The sequence below is a fragment of the Bactrocera latifrons genome, unplaced genomic scaffold, assembly GCF_001853355.1.
Source record: "Bactrocera latifrons isolate USDA-ARS-PBARC rearing strain unplaced genomic scaffold, ASM185335v1 scaffold_1176, whole genome shotgun sequence".
Taxonomy (NCBI): Eukaryota; Metazoa; Arthropoda; class Insecta; order Diptera; family Tephritidae; genus Bactrocera; species Bactrocera latifrons.
Window position 1 is genome coordinate 12,352 of NW_017534604.1, and position 24,226 is coordinate 36,577.

Genomic DNA, 24,226 nt, shown 5'->3' on the forward strand with positions numbered 1-24,226 from the left:
TTTGCCTTATCTGAAACCTCGTTTGGTATCGAACAACTCGGATGGGTCCTTTCCTATCCTGACAGAGCTTTTGGTGTTGCTCAACGTCAGCTTACACAGCCATATTAGGTAGACACAGTTCCTTTAAGTGCTGCCGTGATTTGGCGCATGGCCAAAATATGGTCGATGGTAGATTTTCCAGGTCTAAAGTCACACTGATAAGGTCCAATCAGTTTGCAGGATGGAGAGGTGTTTACTCCATAACTTTAGTATGCTCTAGCCATCAGCCGCTAGATCACCTTTTTGGGTTCTACAACAGAATGTTCCGGTCTTGAAACCTTTCGTTCGGCCAGCTTCTCATGCTCGTCAAGTATGGTATATGTACGCGGCATTAATTCAACCAATTTTTACTCTAAAAGGAAGAGTTTTGAAGATATCATTCGCTATCGCGCTATTGAAGCTGCCATTTTGTTAGTCTTCCCAAAACCAAAAAAAAAAAAAAAAAAATTCCATAGCACGATATCTACTTTCCTACAGATTAATAATCCTTTTGAAATTTTTGTCTTAGATCAAAATTGTACAGGACCTTTGTTTTACGTGTCTTTTCAACAATTTATTTAACTATTATACTAACTAATCGGATCGGATACGGAATAGAGCCAACATAATGTTTGAAGATATTATGTATATGCGAACAAAGGAAAGTATTGAATCGTTTTTACACATGATCTCAACGGTTGACCATTTTTTTTGATAACAGAAATTATAGCGCTGACGTCTCTTGAAGTAGTACACTTTCGCCCATTTTCAAACTTTACCATAAGGATTGCATTATACCCGWTTTTTAAATCAAACTGGTCGAGGAGTTGCTGAAATATGCAACTCCACCTAAAAGAGAACGATGCTGCATAACCATTTTCCCAAAAGTTTGTTTGATATTTCTTTTGTAGTTTAAAAGATGTGTATGTATTTAGTGGGGTGTCATTATGGTCCATTTTTGGCAACTGCTGAACTAACAACTTTAGAATGCCAATAAACACGTGCACCAGTTTCATCAAGATATCTAAGTTTTTCTATTGTCATCCCGATAATTATGAAATAAGTTACTCTTAATCTATAATAATTTGATTAATTTTAGGAGTTACAAACAACCGTTAGTTGAACAAAAMGACTACACTCTGTGCAATGAATTGCGTGTACATATGTATATAAAAGTAACCATTTAATTCGATGATGTCCGCCGTCCGTTGCTATCACTGTTGAGTCAATATAAGCGTAACGGACTCGGATTTTCAACACACAATAAAATTATTTGGAAATGTTTCAATTTGTTTCATATAGCATTGCGATCGCTCAACTCTTTGCATTTTTGAGTTATTGTTAAATTATTTTAAGTAGAATAACAATATTTATAGAAATTTGATTCAACAGAACTTATTTAGGATTAATTTGAACTCAAAAATAATTTTTATGTAAAGTAACACCGTAAATTTCATTATGGTATATATATTAATGCTATTATTACACGTTTCTACTTGTACATATATAGAATACGTAAGCGAATTACATCTGTCGCTTATGAATTCTGATCAGTGGCGCCTGCTTAAGTTTTATTGTTATGTTTTCGACAAAATGTAAATTATTGTACTGAAAGTCGGTAGTGAATATGAAATTTCTTACAAGTTTAGACACGGCAATTTTTAGCGACAGCAATGCATATTTGGACCCTAAAAATTAACATTTTAGTTACATCCATTCAATTAATWATGAATCTACTGAAGTTCTTACCAATACAATTTCGTATACCTTTCGTAAAGGGTATATATGCATAGGGATGTTTGCTGTCTATATTTGACGGCAAGAAGTTTTCAGGATTAAAAAGGTGAGCTTCCGGTCCCCAAATATCTTCTCTGCGTTGCATATTAAATATATCTATTAGAACTTGCATCCCCTTTGGCAGAACGACGCCATTGCTTAGTTTCGTGTCTGAAAGTAGCTGTCTTCCCACTACTGGAACAGTAGCTATTACACGCATCGTTTCGTCAATCACCATGCTAACATAGGAAAGTTTTTGTATGTCCGAATAATTCATTTCGAAAGACCCGCTTTCAGGCCACAATGAAGAGACTTCTTCAAAAGCTCGCTCCTGCCATTGAGGGTGCATTGCCAGCAGAATTAAAATGTGCTTTAAAGTGGTTGCTGTCGTTTCAAACGCCTGCAGATTAATAAGCAATATATTTTAAGAAAATATTGTTCAACCTATGTAAATACATAAATAACTTTTGTGTCAACCATACCCCGAAAACTATGACAATTGATTCATCTTCAACATTTTTACGTGAAAATCTTCCTTGCTGAAGTAATTCGATAGCTCGATTTATAAAAATATTGCCATCAAGCTTCAACTGATCCGGCAAAGATTTCGTGCGTTCCGTAATTAGCTAAATTAAAAACATAGCATCATTTATTAATATATTTTATATGCAATTTTATAAATGGTACGCATGTACTTAAATACCATATACATACATGCATATGTAGATATGTAAATAATYGTATAAATCGATGACTTACATTGCCTATGAATTTGCGAATAACCGTTTTAGACCTTTTATATTGYTCATAGTCTCCTAAAATCCAAATCATCGCTTTCATGCTTAACCACGACAATGTACCCATTTCTGTAATCGTCTCTTGAACGCTTAAAAGCCATACAAATAACGTAAAAATGTACTARGTGCATATGAACATACATATGTATATCATACATATATTGATTCTGTTGTTATTACTTATGTTGTTCATACTTACTATGGGAAAGATTGCAATAAAGACTCATCCACAGCTGAGCCATGGTGTCTTAAATTTTGACCCATTGTAGTTTCTGAAAAATAATTAAACTCTAAGATTTTATTTATTTTACAAACATTTTTTTTTTTTTTTTGTGTTCTGATAACGCATTTATTCATAAAAGTATTGAATAATCTCTTGTTTTTTGTGTGATCAACCATCTCTAGTTAGTAATAAAATTAATTCTTAAACCTTAATTTTCAAAATAAAACTAAAAAATATATCTGTAGTTTCGTTTTATGCTATCTTATGTTAGTAATGTAAAATTCTAGCAAAATTTTAAAAATAAACTAGAGAAAATCTTAAAAACTGAAAAGCTCTGCAAAATGAGTTCTTTTTTCGTTTTCCATTATAGATTGATCCAAATAAAATATAAAGGACTAAATTAATAAATAATATTTTTTATGGGATTACCATCGTTTCTTTTTAAAGAAATATTTATATATTATAGAAATATAGTATATCAATTTATTCACACCTTTTTGCAGCTTCAATTTGCGAAATACTTTAATAAATGTAGACTTGAATAAATACTTACGGGTGGCAATTTTTAAGGTAAATTTTTGCAGAATCGGTACCAAATCCACTCCATCAACATCTGTTATAGTTTTAAAAGCTTCCATTAAGTGATCAACTTCTTTATTAAAGATTGGTATAAAATTAAGCAATATTTTATGCCCAAAAGCTGGATTCAATAATTTTCTATGATAACTCCATTCAGGCTCTTTGTTTATATAATTATAAAAGTATTGAAATTCAAATCAACCAAGTCAATATTTTGAAAGTAATAGCCCTGACTGACGACAGCACATTTGACCCATGTTAATGCAAATTTGTAGTGCACAAGAATTTCCTGCATTTAGCTGAATTTACCTAATTTGAGTAGGCAACACTGCTCAAAAATGGCCGATTTTTGCTATTTTTTGACAGAAGTCGCTTGAAGTTTGTTGCCTCCTTTGCGTTTACAGCATGAGAGGTAAGCAGTTTTATATTGCTAATTAAATATGTGCAAGTATGTTAAATAACAAAAACAAGTTTAATATTTTTAGATGGCAGAAAATAGACAARGGACTGTTTGCTATCCAGTATTCTTAACTTTTTCGCACACTTTTTCCCCCTTACAATCAATAATTGCTTTTAATTTCATTCTATTATATTTTAACGTTGTTAATAATAATAAAATAGCGTTCCTTAAAACGCATTAATTTTGCTCGTCGGTCAGGGCTATAATACGTATTACCGTCTATCGTAAACAAGCCTGGTCCAGTTGCATCCTCTACTCCCTTATACACAAAACTCTTGTTGACACAATTTTGTGAAGTTAATATGTCCTTAGCTATTTGAGGCTCGCTCACGACTGCTATGGGAAATGGACCGATCCAAGATAAGAACAGACCGCCATATTCTGCCTCCTTCTCTTTCATTGAATTCAATATTTCTGAAATGAAAATTGCATTAGAACTAATTATAGCAATTCTGTTCTATATAAGTAAATACATAGTTATTATCAAATTAATGAGAAGAAAATATATATAGTATAATAATAATAATAATAATAATAATAAAATCGACAAAAATAACAAGAAATTAAAGTACCAGTAAAATGTATTGTGATATCTAAGTTCGGGTATAACCGAATATCTTATCCTCTCCCAATTTTCAAGCATCAAATCTTTGTACATACTTTCAGATGTTGACAAACCTTTAGTTCAAAATGTATTATTTGAAAAAATCAGGAAGGATTACATTTAAATTTGGTATRTTATTAATTTATATTATAGCCCGTAGATTCAATTAGTCTCACTTTTACATTTTGCTGCTTGTCTCAAATATATAAATATATTGGCTAAATAGAGAAAAAGGCAATCAAATTTCGAATGTCATTATGTTGAGGATATAAGATTTCGAGCATTCCAAATTCATACATATTATTTTTAACAAATCAATTTAATTTAAATTAAAATATCACAGATTTTGGCAGGTTTYTACATCGCGTATTATGAGGCAAGTTATATTTATTTCTAATTCAGCCGAGTTAATTTTCCAATTTTTGTATTTCTCTATTTTGTGCTGCATAAATTTAAATATGATTGAGTTACAATTACCATCTCTTTGTTTAATTTGTAAAGCGTTTCCCAGGAGGGGATATCCAATCCGGCCAGGCAATTCAAATATCAGTTTATAATATTTCCTACGAGACCATAGGATCATACAAAAYGAAATTATAAAAGAAAAGAAGACAAAATTCAGTATGAACATTTTAAAAGTTTTACTACGGCAAAACTTCGCAGATATATTCCAGTGTGTGCTTTTGACTAGCTGAATGGAAACTAAATGTAATYACTTAGTTACTAAAATGTTCGCCTTAAGTCCAAATTTTAAAGATAAATTATGTATGTACATATGTATATGCATATGTAAAACTAAAACTATATGCATATGGCATCGATTATAGAAAAATTGTTAGGCATAAAAGTAGTTCACATAAACATATTACCCTACTTGGCATATGAACTTCAAACCTACATATTTTATACAATGACAGTTCATATTAATGTTAAAATTATTTAAAAAGGTTAAGAGTCGTAAAATTTAATTTTCCCCAAATTTCACCTTTTGGCCTCACATATGAGCACTTTTTAAACCGAGTGAGATATGTAATATAATACTTTCTTAAAAAAAAAAAAATAGTACAAATGGCGTTTGAAATACATCATAATAAAATAACCTAGCGGGAACTTTTTAATTGTAGTCATTTGTCTTTCAAGAACAAATAAAGCATACATGTGTTTAATGTTAGGGCCAAATTCATGTGACGTCACAAACAAAGCATGATAACATTAGATGTCGGACAATCCTTGTAGCACGATTTCGTCCGACGTGTTACCCTATGAATTTTCGTGTGTCGCACGAAAATGTATGACATGGCAGCCTATTTGTTAATAAAAAAAAAAAAATTCGCATTTGAAGTTAAGACAATCCACAAACCATTGTTGAGAAGCCGTTACATCTAAGGCGGTGCTTGGTGTGTTCCATKGGCAGAGGCAATCATTGATTCATATTTCTTCAAAAACAATATACTGTGTCCAAAAGGTGACATTGTATTTATTTTGAAATTTCTTTATTTATTCTTCCAAATCAATTTCATCCCCTTCAAAGTAATCCTCACTAAATGTAGTACATTATGCCAACGGCTTTTCCAATCTTCGAAACACTGGTTGTACTCACTTTCCGGGATGGCCTTCAGTTCCGTCTTCGCTGCGGCTTGAATATCCTATAAAAACGGTGTCCCCGGAGCGGTCTTTTGAGCTTGGTGAACAGCCAGAAGTCACACGGCGTCAGATCAGGTGGATACGGTGGTTGCGGAACGATATGGGTTGAGTTTTTGGCGAAATGATCGTTTAATGMAAATTCTTTGCTCAACAAATTTYGACATCGCAAAAAACGAAAAACTCACTTTTAACAGCTCACAAAACGACACGTATGTCAAACACTAATGAATATTTTGACATGAAATTTGACATAAATGTGACTGACAGTACTTTCTTATTCTTAATTGGCGTAGACACCGCTTACGCGATTATAGCCGAGTTAACAACTGCGCCAGTCGTTTCTTCTTTTCGCTACGTCGCGCCAATTGGATATTCCAAGCATAGCCAGGTCCATCTTCACCTGGTCCTCCCAACGGAGTGGAGATCTTCCTCTTCCTCTGCTTCCCCCGGTACAGYGTCGAATACCTTCAGAGCTGGAGTGTTTTCGTCCATTCAGACAACATGACCTAGCCAGCGTAGCCTCTGTCTTAATTCGCTGAACTATGTCAATGTCGTCATATATCTCGTACAGCTCATCGTTCCATCGAATGCGACATTCGTCGTGGCAACGTCGAGTCAACGTCAGTTGTTGTTATTGTCCAAGCCTCTGCACCATATAGCAGGCCGGGAATTATGAGTGACTTATAGAGTTTGGTTTTTGTTTGTCGAGAGAGGACTTTGCTTCTCAATTGSCTACTCAGTCCGAAGTAGCACCTGTTGGCAAGAAATCCTGTGTTGGATTTCCAGGCTGACATTGTTGGTGGTGTTTACGCTGATTCCAAGATAGACGAAATTATCTAGGATTTCAAARTTATGACTGTCAACAGAACTAACGGCGTGGATGTTGAGGCCGATGATATCAATATCATCGGCATACGCCAGCAGCTGTACACTCTTATAGAAGATTGTACCTTGTCTATTTACTTCTGTCGCTCGTTTATATATATTTATTTTCTCCAGAAGCAGGTTGAAGAAGTCGCACGATAGTCGCCTTGTTGGAAACCTCGATTGATATCGAACGGCTCGGAGAGGTCCTTCCCTTTCTAATGGTGCTGATCAACGTCAGTTTACACAGCCGTATTAGTTTTGCAGGGATACCAAGTTCAGACATCACGGCATAAAGGCAGCTCTTTTCCTGGTGTCGAAAGCAGCTTTGAAATCGACGAAGAGGTGGTGAGTGTCGMTTCTCCTTTCACAGGTCTTTTCCAAGATTTGGGGCATAGTGAATATCTGGTCGGTTGTTGATTTTCCAGGTTTGAAGCCACACTGATAAGGTCCAATCAGTACTACCAAACTAAAAAGAACAAGCAAGGAAGGGCTAAGTTCGGGTGTCACCGAAAGTTTTATACTCTCGCATGATAAAGTGATTATCGAGATTTCAGGCGTGGTTGTGAACCGATTTCACCCATATTTGGTACATGTTATCAGGGTGTTAAAAAAATATTATATACCGAATTTCATTGAAATCGGTCGAGTACTTCCTGAGATAYGGTTTTTGGTCCATAAGTGGGCGACGCCACTCCCATTTTCAATTTTTAAAAAAAGTCTGGATGCAGCTTCCTTCTGACATTCCTTCCGTAAAATTTAGTGTTTCTGACTTTTTTGTTAGTCCGTTAACGCACTTTTAGTGATTTTCAACATAACCTTTGTATGGGAGGTGGGCGTGGTTATTATCCGATTTCTTCCATTTTTGAACTGTATATGGAAATGCCTAAAAGAAACGACTCTATACAGTTTGGTTGACATAGCTATAGTAGTTTTCGAGATATGTACAAAAAAGTTAGTAGGGTCCGGGGCCACGCCCACTTTTCCAAAAAAATTACGTCCAAATATGCCACTCCCTAATGCGATCCTTTCTGCCAAATTTCATTTTAATATCTTTATTTTTGGCTTAGTTATGACACTTTATAGGCTTTCGATTTCCGCCATTTTGTGGGCGTAGCAGTGGGCCGATTTTGCCCATCTTCTAACTTAACCTTCTTATGGAAATACGTGTACCAAGTTTCATCATGATATCTCAATTTTWACTCAAGTTACAGCTTGCACGGGCGGACAGATAGGCATCCGGATTTCAACTCTACTCGTCACCSTGRTCACTTTGGTATATATAATCCTATATCTGAATCTTTTAGTTTTAGGACTTACGAACAACCGTTATGTGAACAAAACTATAATACTCTCTTTAGCAACTTTGTTGCGAGAGTATAAAAATAATTCTCCAAATCCTTCGACGCAAGCAGTTTAAATTCAAATGCCACCTTATTTTTTGGGCACAGAGTACATGACAGTACAGTCAATGGAGAACGCTATAGAGGAATGATTAATGATTATCAAAGTACGCCGATATCTAAAAAAAAAAATTAAGGTATAATTTTCAAGTTTTAGACTATTTTTGCAGGTTACATGTTAAAAAAAGATATTATGCATTTAACAAACAAGTCTTTGGCAAACGATTAAGGATTTCGTCAAAACCGTTTAGCAGTCAATGTGTCATCGTATTCATTTCACCAAAAGTGAGCTTCCTCAATGAACAAAATTTTCTTCAATTTTTTTGCTTTAATTCTTGCACGTGTGAGGTTTTGTAAACCCGCAAACTAAGACCCTTCCGCAAAATCGATAAAGTGTATGGAAATTTTAAGATGCGCATTATCCACCACAGTAAATGTGGTGTGAAACCGATTCATGATTACTCCAATTACTAACTCTGCTGGGCGATTATGTCGACCGATGCGTCGAAGTAAATCAAAGTGAGTATAATTAAAGTACCAGCTGTTAAAAGACAAAGTCCGAAAAACCCTTATCATCATGTAAGAAGGATTAAATAATTACTGTTATGTCGGGCCTTTTTGACCGAAATTTCGGCTTTCAAACCTTGAGATTAGGAATGTTGTGAAATTAGTTAAAACAGTCATAGAGATCATTATCAACGCAAACAAAGAAGATAAGACGTTCACAGTACAATTTAGTGAACACTTTTCGGAAGTATGTGAACAGAGACATTAAGAAGTCAAAAACTTGAGAATATAGGTGCTACAAAGTACTGAAAGAAAAAGTATTAAATGGTAGAGAAACATATACGAATAAAGATACTTTTCTGCTCGAAAAGTGTCATTCAAACTCCAAAAGGTGTAAGGTGTGCAGAGCTGCTTTGATGTTCCAGATGAGCACTGACGAAGTTTTAGGTGGAACGGGGCGATGAATATAAATGTATTATACATTTATAAAAAATTTCAATTAAATTCCAAAGGAAAATTACATACATATATAAAAGATTGTATTTTGCTAAATTGGTAGGACTGTCCTTAATTAGTATGCCAAAAAATAGCGCGATCTGTGAACATCATCTGCTTACAATGGATAAAAATAACGAACAAAGTATTGTCTCAAATTTTGTATTTGTCACCAAATTTCGGGTGCGGAATTGTTGCGAATGATGAAAAAAGCTGACGGTGATTCAAACACACAAGTCTACGAGTGGTACAAAGTCTTCACAGACGGTTAAGAGATCGTTTAAGACATGCCTCATTCTGGACGTCCTTCGACCTCTTCAACTGATGAAAATATTAAAAAATGTTTTGGGACATGGTGCTTGAAAATAGTCAGGTAAGTGTTAGAGAGATAGCAAGGGAGCGCAACATCTATTGTGAGTCCGTTCGAATGATTTTGTTGAATATTTTGGATAAGAAACGCGTTCTTGCTCGACTCGTCGCGATAAAGCATAATTMTTTTCGAACTACTACGATACTGACCGAATTTAAAGCCACAAACGCAATGAATACCATTGATCAACCACCTTATTCACCAAATTTGGCTCCGTGTGAATTGTTTTTGTTGCCTAAATTGAAGTGTCCACAAGTGTCCAAACGTAAGCTGGGGGAAGCCGATTTCCACTGGCGTTGTTTATTCCTACAAGGGTGACCAAACTGCCTCTCTCAGCTGATAACTAAAATCGTTAATTAATTCACAAACCGGAGAATCAACGGTGATCATAATACCAGTTTTGTCCAAATTGTATATATCATTTGGTTGAAATGAATACACCTAATAAAGTTTTTTTAAGTTTAAATAAAATTCGTCGACAGCTTTTTTTGAGAAACCTTTTAGTCTTGCTAAACTAGTTCGCTCTGGCTTACGAAGAGTTAGGCTCGAATTCCGTTTCATAAAACTATATAGCCAATCCTCCCCAGCTTCTTTCTGAACATTCCATTTTTCAGGAAAGTCTTTGCCGTTAGCGACAGCGTATTGGTATGCCAACTTCTGAAAATTTTTATGTGATAACCCATATTGATATTAACAACACTGTTTAATGTAGTCCACTAGTCCACTTGTCTCCAGTTAAATTTTGACTGGTAAATAGCATCTSYAGCCGTTTGACCGGCTAAAGGATCTTGTTTCTTTACTCGGGATTCGATGGTTTGTCGTTTTAAATTATATKTTTTACCTGCAGACGTTGGYGTTTCTACACCGTTTAAAACACCTGCAATTGAAYTTCTCATCTTGCTTTCGTCAATATTCGATTGTGCTTTACGCTTATAATCTCGAACCATTTTTCACTATCTATATAAATCTATAAAAAAAGAAATTATACGGGGCACCTTCGGTGAACTTGTATTTCTGCCCGGGACACATTCGGCAAAAATATAGGTTCGCTGAATGTGCCCTAACACAAAACGCTGTATCTACCCCGGACATTCCCATTTTCTGATTATTTACTTGCCAAGTTTGCCGAGTTCTAGATTTTCATGTGGAAGGTGGAAGTGAAACGCGTTTAAAGCATGCAAGGATATTTTACGCTCCATCTAAATTGATATTTTTTAATTGCAGTCAGTTGGAAGGGGGACCCCCCCTATTCGCGGTGCCCGTAGCATTTGCTACTCTTGCTGCGTGGAAAATCCGGCACTGGTTGACAAGTAAGGAAGAGCTAAGTTGAAGTTAAAAGTTAGTTAAAAGAGGATTCAAACCATTATATACATACAGTCAAAGTCATAAGTCAAAATGCAGTCAATATAAAAATGTTTTATTTATTTTTTGAATTGAAGTTGCAAAAAAAAAAAAAACAAAATACAACTTGAATTCAAAAATTAAATCAGTTTTGTAAATACTTTGAGACAAACATTTTTATATTGACTGCTTGTAGACTTATAACTCTGACTGTATATAATATACAGTGTATATACAGGGGCGGATCCAGGAATAATTTTTGGGGGGTGGTAAATGAACATTTACTTGAAACATGAAGATTATTATATTAAATAAAGTAATCTTTATACAGTTTAATATCATGGTGAAAAAATTTCTAATCGACCTTCTAATATCAAATCCAACCAAGCACCCATTGCAGAATCTAGTGATATACTATATGAACCCTTGCACGGTGAATGCATTGCCGATATTTCCTCTTGGTGCACCGGCACAACAACAAATACACGCAGAAAATTATTTGCAATGGCTTTGAAATATGTCAGACCAAAACCCATGTTTATTCCCGTGCAATGACACGAAAAAAAATTAATTGCAACCCTATGCCAGCTGTCTACTTAAATTTTAAATAGATTTTATGGTTTATAGTTAAATTATAAAGATTTGTTACAGTTTTTTTTTTTTTTTTGTTGGTAAGAATGAATGCAGAAGGTGCGCCAATTCACAATAGTCATATACAATAAATTGACCGAATCAGGAGTTCATATATCACTAAATTCTGCAATGGGTGCTCTCGTGCCCTTATATAYTTCGGTATAGGATTTTTGCAATCTGTAATCTTGCAAGAGCAAATGAATTCCCCTATAATACCAACGCAGCAATTCGGGTTTCGTGAAAAACATAGCACGATAGAGCAARTAAATAGAATTACTAACGAAATAAGAAAACCATTTAAGCACAGAGAGTACTGTTCAGCTTTATTTCTAGATGTGGCTTAGGCGTTTGATAAGGTGTGGCATGAGGCCCATTTATAYAAGATAAGGGCTGGTGTACCACAGGGCAGTGTACATWTTAGGCTATCATATATRCAGCAGATCTTCCAACAGCTAATAATGTATTACACACACAGCTATCGTGAGCCGTAACAAATGCCACATTTTAGCATCAAGAATTTTAAGGAAGCATTTAARTTCTGTCGAAGAATTGCTAGCGAACTGGCGTATAAATGTGAATGAACAGAAATGTGAGCATATTGCATTTTCGCTAAGACGAAAGWTGTGCCCGGCAGTAAAAATAAACAATATTTTAGTACCCCAAGCGAACGAAGTAACATACATATCTTGGTATTCACCTAGATAGAAGGCTCACGTGAAGAAAACAGATCTCTAGTAAAATAACATATATGAAGATTAGAGCTGCAAATTTAAATTGGCTTTTAAATAAAAACTCCAAACTTAGCCTAGTCAACAAAGAGTTTTTATATAATGCGACCATAAAGCCGATTTGGATGTATGGCATTCAACCTGTGGAGTACGATCTGTGCAACTAATATTGATCACGTATTCACCATGGTACATGCGTAACGAAAATATCAATAAATAACGGAATATCCATAGTATCCCTATGGTAAAGAAAGAATTAGAAAACAGCAGATTTAAATATATAATATATTATATCTAAACTCCGAGATCAACCAAACCCTTTGGATAATGCTTTGGTACATTCCTGCGATCAAACACGCCTTAAAAGAATAGAAATATCACCAAAACAGCTCAATCACTTGCTTGCTTTTCTAGTTTTTAAAAAGTTTTAAGATTTTATAACTTATTGTTCGGCTTTTAAACCAAAAAACACATTCAGTAAATAAAACTATATTGCAAAAAAAAATGTTTGTCGGCTGCAGATTCTTGATTTTTCTTCATCAACTTTCCTGGAATGAATAAATGGTTCGCAAATATTCCTTAGCCCTTTGTCTTCGATTTCTGTCATATTTGATGCCTTTGCCAGATAGATCGATTCCTTCTGAAGAATCACGCTGTGAGGATGAGTTAGATATATATATATGATATATATACTATATGTCTATAACTCATACATCGACYAACGTATTGGACTTAAGGTTAGTTAGAAAACTTAAAATACCTCACATACTTATCAAATGGACTAAAAGTCAGCTGGATATTATATGTCGTATGGGGACTAGGTCAAACTTTCGCCCAGTTTTATCCGCTTTAGGCACGAAGATGTMCTGTTGTGAGTAAAACACACTCTCTTATTTTCAACTCTCATATTGACCGATATATGCGATCATCCAAAAGTTAGAAAATCTTTGTATTATGTACGTAATTGTATATGARGGCTAAGARAAGTATTGGCCGGACTCTTGTCCTTTTTGATATCCAGACATATTATTATCAGAAATAGAKTTTCTCAAATTTCTGAAATAAATATATACATTGGCCGATATAAAAGTCAAATATAGAATATATTGGACCTTCTTACACATGCTGTTCACGGTCCCTAGTCTGGCGTCCGTGGAAAAGTCGTGTAGAACCACCAAGTCGAAAATACAGTAGTGAATAGAACTATTGGCATAAAAAGATATTTTAAGTTTAGCACTTTGCCWCTTATAAAATAAGTTTTGCCCACAAAAACAATGTTTATTACATTATTTCCTTAATTTGTCTGAGGTTGAATGAACGGCTTACAAAATGTGTACGTGTGTKCTCATCACTGGTGTAATGCACTCAAGCACATGCACTCTGCACACTTACTCGTCAATCAGATCCCCATGGATTCGAATAAGTATAAAAGCTTTTGTTTTAAATAATAAATGCACATAATAATTTAACTATTAGTGAGACGTTAAGGATTATGTTTATTGAAATGCAAGTGATGGTGAATGTAGTTAGTTTCAAAGGATTCAAAATTTTATTATATCTTTGTATTATATTGTGTTTAATATTGATTTATATCAAATATTTTAAGAGAAATCATTATCATATCATAACTTCGCAATTACCAACAGCAAGAGGTTTCCCGTTTTTGGGAATCGCATATAAATTAATTCCAATGAAAAGTAAGGAATTTCTTGATGTTGCATATGTATTGTATATTGCAAAAATCGAAACTGGTTATTTTATTCAAAATAGAGTTTCTATACATTCTGGAATCATACTTCATAAAGTTTAAGAGTTGGAAATATTTCGCCTGGATTGGGCCTCAACCGTTTCTTGTTACCGTGGATCTAGATATGATCAAAGAAATACTCACTTCAAATAGATTTCTAGATAAATCTACAACGATGTATTCTGCCATCGATAATGCAATTCCAGGGGGACTTATCACTAGCCCAGGTTTTAATGAATATATACATATACTTATCATATTATATATACATAAAAGTCATAAGTCATTTAAATGTATCYTCCATCACGTTCCGTAGGCGAGAAATGGAAGCACAATCGAAAGCTCATGAACTCAACATTCACCCACAAAACCATCATTAAATTTATACCAATATTCAAGGATGGTGCCCAGGCCTTGGTGGAAAGGCTGAATGATAATGTCGGAAATGGAGAATGTGAAGTATTCGAAATAATAAAGCGAACATTTTTAGATATGGCTATGGGTAAGCTTAATTAAATGTTTAGTATTACAATAATGAAAAATTAACACAATAGCTTATGGCTGTCATACTTTATAGAAGGTTTGTCCCCATAAATTTATCAAATAATTAGATTACAGGGTTTGTCTGGAAAGTAATAGAACTGAAAAAATTGACTRAGCCAATCAATTCTTTAAAAACTTTCAAAATAGGCCCCTTCCGATTAGGGAGCGTTGAGATACTGGCCTTGGTTACGTAGYTGTTCATGCCTTGTCGGAATCGAGTGACCCTTCCTTTGAGTCTCGTGAGGTCCYCAAAATACACAACTTTTTGCTAAATCAAAGCCTGCTTGATCATACCATATGTCTGAGTCGCAGACTTACTGAGTTTCACACAGAATTTAATTGCGTACTTCTACTCTAACGAACGCTGCATTTTCGGCTTGCACCACTCACAGAAACGCGACGCGTGAAAATGTTGTACATGCACCCTGTATAACAATATTGCCATATAGCGACAGCTATTTGGAGAATTCCAGGTCGTACATACATAATGTTTTTGTATTGACCAGCAGAGCCGTTACCAGAATAAATACGGTAGTCGAATTAATCCGAAAACTTAATTCTGTATACCCAATTTATTCATCTCCATTAAACTTACCACAATCAGCGCACTCAATTAGGAAAGAGAAATTCATGTTAAATAGAAAGAAAGCAACATTGATATCAATTCATTACATTTTTCATAGTTTATTTAACTTTTAAGGTAGTATAATAACAGACAGTATCCTATATAAGCTTGACACTGCAATTAAAATTGATATCGATACTTCCATGGCTAAAACTTTCAATGAAATAAATATCTGTACTAGTATCAAAATAAAAAAAAATGGATTCTCATACATTAGTTATAATAGTATACATATATAAATATACTAAAAATCGGAAATCATAAAAATGTTGATATTATGTAAATCTTGAATGTCTACTGAAATTGCTGAACAGCGACTGCATAAGTATTCGATGCCAAAAATTTTAATTTCAATTTGTTTGCAAATCTTTCCTGCATATTTTTTTCAGAAACTACAATGGGGGTTGGCCTTTATAACGGAAACGATAATCACAACGAAATGATCCGCGGATTTAATTAGTAAGTAAATCAAACCATTATTTTCGGAAAAAATCAATATTTCCTTTTTAACATATCATCAATAAAAAATTTCCCTACTTAATTAAGACGCTACATTTTTTTTTTTACTTTTACATATCGCAAATCAATGCTTCTCAAACCCCTTTACGCATCATTTTTGTTTCTTGAATTCATTAACATCGAGTTTAAAGCTCAACGATAATTTACACTTGTGTAGAACTTGGGTTTATGAGCTAATAATACAGCACAGCCTTTTGATCAAATGTAGATCATTACTTTGGCGTCATGGTTATTCGGCTTTACCATTTGCCTCAGTTGATTGACCAAGTTTTACAAATGAATTTTTGGATTTAGGGTTGTCGTAATGATTCCATTCCGACAAGGACAATGACTTTATAAAGCATGATCGGAATATATTCTGTGTATAACCTATGAATGTGTAGTACATAAATTATATAATTTTTTTTAAAGCATGTTGGAACAAGTCGCTAATGGAGCTATATTTAGCACATTAAAGGTCGGATTTTTAACTTACACACCCAGATATTATAAAACGAAGCAACTTATAAAGGACTATATAGAAACGGTATTATATTAACAAAAATAAATAAGTCATAGTATATGAAAAATTTATTTTAGTTAATTGAAGATAAGCGAAAAGCAAATGATGGGACTATTGACAGCAAAAATATGAACGTAATATCGGAGGAGGTAGATATAAGAACGGATGCTGATATTTTTATAAATCGTGCCCTCAACTTTCAAGATCAAAGCTTATTTCAACATGCCGACGTATTAAACGAAACCCAAACTGTTATTGCTGGGGTAATTTTTTAGATATATTTATTATTTTATATACGTATATATGTATACGCTTCGATTCTCAATTTTAGTCATTCGATACCGTTTCAACACAAATTTACTCAATTCTTATAATGCTTGCCATGCACCCAAACATTCAACAGAGACTCTTCGAAGAAACGGAAGAAATAATTTTTGTCGAAAATACGTCTATTGAATACGAACAACTCAAACAATTTTCTTACATGGACCTGGTAATTAAAGAAACCCTTCGACTTATGCCATCAATACCCATTATAGGTCGGGAAGCTGTGAAGGATGCTACATTAAACGGTATCAATGTTCCCAAAGGCATGCAAGTAATGATACCAATTTTCATACTGCACAGGCGCACAGATTTATGGGGTCCTTTGGCGCATTCATTTAACCCAGACAATTTTCTACCAGAAAACAATTGCAAACGTCACCCTTGTGCATACATTCCATTCTCTAAAGGTTCACGAAACTGTATTGGTAAATTTTCGCTTTTTTTGTAAAGGAAAATATGTTTTAACTTCTATTCTATTTTTCAGGTTGGCATTATGCTGAAGTAGTTTTGCGTGTTATGCTTTTAAGTTTGATTCGTAATTTCAAATTCACTACTTCATTCCGGTATGAAGATCTTATTTTTTCTGATCATATTAGTTTGAGGTATGTTGAAGAACCCAAACTACAGATATGCCGAAGAAATGAATTTTTGGAAAGAATTAATTGAAAATAAGAGTAGAAGCGAATATTTTCTTTTTATTTAAATGCAATTTAAAATTATGTATTTTTATCTTTAGGAGCCTTTATGTATTTGAGAAGTATTTAAGAAACTAATAATATTTTAAAAATAAAAATAGTTCATAATCAGACTATCTAAATTTTTTTAACCGACGTTCACAATGTCTAACAGCAATTTGATTCTCTCGCAAATTTGTGACAAGCATTGCTTCTCCACCAGTTTTCTCAGAACACTCAATAAAGAGTATTTTGATTATAGGTAAATATAACGTTTCGTATTCACTGCATAATCATAGAATTTCATTGTTTACGATTGTGCGGCATATAAAAGGGGTCCAAAATTAACGCAAGATCGGAAATAAATAGAAAACACAGTTTTTAGACTATCGATTATAAAATTTTTATTGAGTCATAAAATACATAATATAGGTTTACTTAAGGAATATCACATTGGGAAAATGGACCCTGAATGTTAAACTTGTGTAGATTTAGGTGGATGTATATTCCAATGTCAGATGATAATAAACCCGCAAACATTAAAAATCCATTATTAACATTTCTACCCGTAAGGTTTACGTTTTCGTTTTGGTGTCCAACTTTGCCGCGTGCTCAAACAATACTGAGTCAAGTAATCCTAAGCCCTATGTTATGTTAGTATCTTACGAAATCTTATTTTTCTCACACCATATTATTATTAGAAGTTACACTACTGCTATTTCTCTTACATACATTAGTTATTACGTTTTCGTTAGCTAAATATAAGATAAAAAACACTAATCTAAGAACACCAGTTGGATTTTGGCTATAAMGTCGCACAGGTGTGAGTTTATGAAACCAAAATATCGAAATTGGTGACTTCGACCTGGACTTTCGCGTTCCCCAGACAGACAGTCAATCGAATTTTATATACCTATCCCTATATCTAACTCCTTTASTTTTAGTTGATACGTACAAACATAAGATGATAAAAACTATTATACCCTGTAGCAACTGTAGGGTATAAAAATATAATAATAAAATAAAAGTAAGAAAGAAGGTAACTTTTTTTAGACATGTATATTATTAACAATTAGTAAAAGAGGCTTGGCAAACTCCCTATAAAAATATAAGATAAAGAAAAATTAACGTAAGGCCAACACAAAGGCTAGGCAACATATACACATTTTTGAATATCCTATAGTTAGATATTTGACCATTCAAACCATTAGCCGATTGTCTCTCTACTAAGAAGCTGAAATACATTATTGCATCCAAAATTATAATTTTTCACTATTGGGAATAAATAGTTATTATTATATTTAATTTCCGATACTGATAAATTAATTATTATAAAATTAATGCATTATTATTTAAGTATATTTTTATTTCTTTCAAATATTCGAAGAAGCGGTGTTTCCTTTAGCTTAATTGTAATGTCTTCTACAAAGTGTAAATTCTGGTATTCGAATGTAGTAGAAAACCGATAATTCAATATCAGTCTAGCAATAGTTACTTTCATTGATAAAAGAGCATATCTCCAACCTGAAAAAATTGGTAACATTTTAAAGCAATTACAAAAATGACATTCAAGATTCCTTATACATAAGTGACAACTTTCTTTTCGTAAAATTATTGAATAATAAAGTTTGTGAACACCATTTAGAGCATGCAATTTTCGAGAATACTCTCTTTTTTGCCAAAAACTTTGAATTGGTCGACCTAATGATTCACATCATTCGATTCACAATTCTAACAAATCGATTTTTGTGATCTGAATCATATTAATAGTATCAACATTATTCTAAAATAATTCAAGCTCACCAATGCAGTTCCGAATTCCCTTCGTAAATGGTATGAATGCATAAGGGTGTTTACCGTCCAAGTTTGATGGCAAAAAGTTATCCGGATTAAAAATATGTGCTTCATGACCCCAAATATCCGTACGGCGATGCATATTGAATATATCAATTGCTACTTGCAGTCCCTTGGGAATCACAACATCATTACTTAGACGAACTTCTTGTTCGGTTTGCCTTGCGACCAATGGCACTGGCGCCATCACCCGCATGGTTTCGTTAATCACCATATCCAAGTAAATCATCTGTTGTGTGTCGCTGTAAGTGACTTCATTATCGTCTTTACTGGAATATATGGAACAGACTTCATCAAAAACTTTATCCTGATACTGTGGAAACATTGCTAGCAACATCAGTATGTACATGAGGGTGTTTGAAGTAGTTTCGAAAGCCTATGAAATGCTCATAATTAAATTATCCTGTTGAAATAATGAATAAATTAAAATATTCACCCCAAACACAATCACATTACATTCATCTTCAACGTTCTGCCATTCGAAATGCCCTTTCTGAACCAAATTGAGAGCGCGATGTATAAAAATATTTTGGTCTAATGCCCTTTTGTTCTCCGATAATTCTGGTTCGTACATGGTCTTTTGTTTTATTAACTGTGCGTAAAACGGAAAATATATAAACGTATAAATATGTGATGAAATACATATGTACAAAGGTTGGTGTATAAACATGATGATGATGATACATACATATRTACATATACATATATACATACATACATAATTAYATAAGGAAATTTCATTTTCATATAATTCGATCATTTTACAGAATATACAAATCTAAYGCTAATGCAATTTTTGGAAGAGAGCCTTAAAAAACAGTTCCATTTCAAGTCTAAAAATATTCGAAATCGACCCTAAATTTTCAAGTCCACAGTTAATATGTGAGCTTCAGGAAAAGCTCTGAGATATATTATAGAAATTCATAATGAACACTTATGTCGAAAATATGTGAAAGCGGGTTAATAGTTTATCTAACCACAATATACTTAATATCAAGATTTTCGAACTTCCAGTTGGCTTTTTACCGGACATATCGGTCAATATGTAAGAAAACTTGGGAAAATTAAGTCAACGTATAACAATGAATATACTACAGTATATTGACGAAAATGTGGGAAATCGATCCCTATTTATAATAATTTTCGTCATTCTAACAGAATTTATWCTAAATGTTTTCGTCAGAATATGAGTTGTTTATTATATTTGCTACAAAGTGTTTTCGAGTGTACTTGAATAATGGCAAAAGTTAATACAATCCAGATCTGTCTCCATGCGACATAGCGATTTCTAATTATTTCCACTTTCCATCTGAGTTTAAGCTATTTATGTTTGTCAAAATTTTTGTTATGTTAATGTTATGCAACGAGTATACTGACTTCCAATTATGTGCTAGGTTAAAGAAGTTTGTAATCCTTTCAGTCTTTCGTCGAATAATGAATAATGTCTTATATTTTTTTCAAATTGCGAGAATAAAATGGTTTTACCCGTACTTTATATTCTGTAACATCGTTAAAAGTGTACAAATCATAAAAACTATATGGCTTCGAATCTGTATCACCCGRTTTTACAGATTTTTACATTTTTCAAAGATAGTATATAATAATTTATGATTACCCTAGAGAATATCAATGAATATTTTATAATAAATTCTCCAGTTAGTACTTATGTATATTCCTACTTTATGTACTTATAAATTTTAAAATATCGATAATTTGTATGAAAATATCTTTGTGTCTAATTATAGATGTTCCCGTTTTCTCTCATCGCGTGTTGTATTTCTCTTTTGAAAGTTGGTTTTTCGRTGCTCTCTAATATGAAAACTAAAAATTAGTACTCAAAAAGGTTCGATTTCAGTTTTCGCCTGCTCTATTCATTAATATTCCCCTTCATCAATGTTATAAAAAACTACTAATATATAAATTAAGAAATAATTACAAAAACTTACATTGCGAATATAAGTTCGAATTTCCGATTTTGCCTCTTTATAGGAGTCTTTATTCTTCCAGAAATAGTTGAATACYTTGAAATTTAGCCAAGGTGAAAAACACATCTGGGTCATGGAATCCTGAACACTAGAATATTTAACTTGACAACTATTAAATATTTGTAGCTTGTTAAGCATATTAATTAATTCTACCATTTATAACAGCTCAATAATCCTTCGGAAAAATTATTTATGCCGTCGGAGGGAATTTTGTCGCCCATTGTCGTTTCTAGAGATCATCATAAAGTTACACAACAAATAATTTCAATTAAAAACCGTTTTGAACTTACGTGCTGCAATCTTCAATGTAAAGTTCTGGAAAACTTTTGTCAAATCGACTTCTTCCGTTAAAAGCATTTCAAATGTTTTTATGAGTTTATTCACTTCTTGATTAAATATGGGCATTAAATTCAGAAGAACCTTGTGCCCGAATGCAGGATTTAGAAGACGCCTGTGCAAATTCCACTTTGGATCTACGAAATATTGATCAAACAGTTTTATAGATATCTAAATTTGTAATGYATTTACTTGGTAAACTAAACAGCCCTCTTCCAGCACCATCATCCAAAGCGCTGTAGATGAAGCTTTTGTTAACGCAGTGGGGAGAAGTTAAAATATCTTGCGCTATTTGGGGATCGCCAACAATCAAAAAGGGATATGGTCCGAGCCAAGAAAAGAAAGTTTGTCCGAACTTTTGTTCTTCTTCTTTAAATGCTGATAAAATATCTGGAAATTATTTGTTTCATAAAAACATATGATTACAAAATATTTATAAAATACTGATATACTATATATTTAAAATAAGCATGTATAATACGCGTTGTAAATATTCGTTCTATTGTCCTAACCTCGAACAATTTATTTGTGAAAATATTCAGCAATAGAATTCGTCGTTCTCAAAGCTGTTCTTACTTATTGAATGGCATAAAATTAATCCATGAATGAATAATATTTTATGCGGTATAACTGTTAAAATACATACAACATACATACATTTTTAAAATCAATCCGCAATTTCCACTGTCCCAATGGCGAATATCTCTCATTCTATCGGTGGACTTTACATATAAAAATATGTATATATAAATAGGCGATATGTTTTTACAAGCATTTAATTTCAAATCTTAACCATTTGGATTCTTATACCCGTAATAACATAATATTTTCATGATATGTAGTAGTTTATTAAAGTTCTATTTAATGTATAACTTAGCCATATCAACACCTGTACAGATCTTCTCGTTATATAAAGACGTAAATCATTATATCGTCACCTGAAATGCAAAATAACGTAACAACATTTTCGGAAATTTACAGAGGCATGAATGAAACACGAAATAAAATTGAAAATGAGTGAAAAAAAATTAAATATTGGTTAAAATTGGTTTATATCTGAGCGCAGAACCTGAAAATGTTGAACATATGTAATATTATGTTTTTATGTAATTTGAAGTAGTGAAGCGTAATTAATAAGACACTCAATTTCGAACTTTTTTATGATACGTTATTTTTTTATTTCAGGTGATGATATATTTATTTAGTTTGTTTCTATTGTTATAATTATTTGTTTCAGAACTCGGCTATTTACATTTATTCGATAAAGTTTCACAAAAGTCTAACAAATAACCGAAGCTTTTACCATTAAGTAATACAAGTTTTAGCTCTGGATAACTAATTTCACACTTCATTCTAAAGTCACTTTTCCATACATATATATTTTTTTTTGAAAAATCATTTATTTCATAAATTTGAATTTTTTTTTGGTTACTGTCGCAAAAAAAATTTTTTTTTTTTTGACAAAATGTACGTGAACTGAAAAATTACCTTCCCTCCTCATTAACCGATGGGCCATGCCCACAATGGGGTAGCCCAACGGCCCAGATATTTTCCATATTAATTTATAAAATGCTCTACGACTCCATAAAACATGGATCCAAAGTAACAACAGTGTTCCCGTTAAATAATAGAGTATCATAGTTTATAAATAAATTATAATTTGTTATAACTTTCTTTGCTGAATCAGAACTCACGCAAGTCGCGATGTGACAATTACGAAGCCCGTCAACACTTTGTGTGCGAATATTGTGCGAAGAAATTAATTTGTTTAATTTATATGAGATAAGGTAAAATTCGAGACTCTYGAAAACATTTGGAGTAGTGGGAGAGCACTCTACAGTACTAACTCGATATTTTGAGCGTTCGCTTTCTGTGTCTAATATTCCTTTTCAATCATAGGGGATAGTCTTCACATACTACTTATGCTTTTTATTCGTTACAACATATTGCTTGGAATATTTCGTATATTTTATTGTTAAAAACTTTTATACATTTATATTTTAAATATCTAGCATTTAAAAAGTAGTAGTGGTTACTACATTACAATCAAGCAATTTTTAGTTCACATTTATGGGCATGAGTTTTGCCCATATGCTATGTGTTCATGCCTGTGTAGATATAGTACGACGTTGTCCATGACGATGCGGTATAWACAAATACTATGCACATTCGCATGTATATGTATGAAAGCGAGTGTTCCGTGCTATATTTCAATGTAAGGCTCGAAGTAATTAAAAACAATAGGTAGTTAGTTCGACAAATTCGAACTTCAGAGAATAATTGCCAGTGCTACGTTGCATACAAATACCAGTAATTAAGTACTGATGATACTTCCTCTGAAAAGTAAACATTCTATTATAAGCATTAGGAATTATAAAAGAAATGAGCGAATCGATTGCGCTATTCTTCGATTTCCGTTATGAAATTTAATTTTCCTTCCTTATATTAGGGCTATTCAGACCAGACCAGGTAGTTTTTTACGTCGGTTTTGTTTTTGTAAAATTAACACATTACCGTTTTATCGAGACCAGACTGTCACGCGTGATAGTTTTTTCGTTACTTGGTAACATGTTTTTTTTTTTGCTTTGTTGCCTCAAAAGTTAACTTAATTAATTGCGAAAAAATACTGTCTACTGCAAATAAGTTTCTGACAAATTTTTCAAAAGTAAGTA

The 24,226-nt window shown here is 33.1% G+C and overlaps 3 protein-coding genes across 3 annotated transcripts; 1 reads left to right on the forward strand and 2 right to left on the reverse strand.

Moving 5' to 3' along the window:
- Positions 1–1,493: 1,493 nt before the first annotated feature.
- LOC108978109 (probable cytochrome P450 313a4) lies at positions 1,494–5,081 on the reverse strand. The gene is made up of 8 exons (XM_018948236.1): positions 4,935–5,081; positions 4,070–4,267; positions 3,368–3,553; positions 2,791–2,863; positions 2,554–2,680; positions 2,277–2,420; positions 1,768–2,194; positions 1,494–1,706 (listed from the first exon to the last, which is right to left on the reverse strand). Exons 1-8 carry the CDS (start codon positions 5,038–5,040, stop codon positions 1,543–1,545), a joined length of 1,425 nt encoding a protein of 474 aa, XP_018803781.1. The 5' UTR covers positions 5,041–5,081; the 3' UTR covers positions 1,494–1,542.
- Positions 5,082–13,946: 8,865 nt separating this feature from the next.
- On the forward strand, positions 13,947–17,403 carry LOC108978106 (probable cytochrome P450 313a4). The gene is made up of 8 exons (XM_018948234.1): positions 13,947–14,139; positions 14,213–14,416; positions 14,506–14,691; positions 15,747–15,816; positions 16,288–16,402; positions 16,456–16,641; positions 16,710–17,130; positions 17,190–17,403. The coding sequence occupies exons 1-8, from the start codon at positions 13,947–13,949 to the stop codon at positions 17,369–17,371; spliced, it is 1,557 nt and encodes a 518-aa protein (XP_018803779.1). The 3' UTR covers positions 17,372–17,403.
- Positions 17,404–18,693: 1,290 nt separating this feature from the next.
- On the reverse strand, positions 18,694–23,254 carry LOC108978105 (probable cytochrome P450 313a4). Its single transcript, XM_018948233.1, has 8 exons — positions 23,043–23,254; positions 21,747–21,944; positions 21,509–21,691; positions 21,372–21,447; positions 21,180–21,306; positions 19,670–19,825; positions 19,183–19,609; positions 18,694–18,903 (listed from the first exon to the last, which is right to left on the reverse strand). Exons 1-8 carry the CDS (start codon positions 23,191–23,193, stop codon positions 18,728–18,730), a joined length of 1,494 nt encoding a protein of 497 aa, XP_018803778.1. The 5' UTR covers positions 23,194–23,254; the 3' UTR covers positions 18,694–18,727.
- Between the last annotated feature and the right edge of the window lie 972 nt (positions 23,255–24,226).

Excerpts from the sequence above, each read along its gene's own strand:
- LOC108978106 (XM_018948234.1), top strand. The coding sequence starts at position 13,947 with ATGCAAGTGATGGTGAATGTAGTTAGTTTCAAAGGATTCAAAATTTTA. Across the intron at positions 14,692-15,746 it reads ATTTTTAGATATGGCTATGG|AAACTACAATGGGGGTTGGC; the intron begins GTAAGCTTAATT and ends TATTTTTTTCAG. Across the intron at positions 15,817-16,287 it reads ATGATCCGCGGATTTAATTA|CATGTTGGAACAAGTCGCTA; the intron begins GTAAGTAAATCA and ends TTTTTTTTAAAG.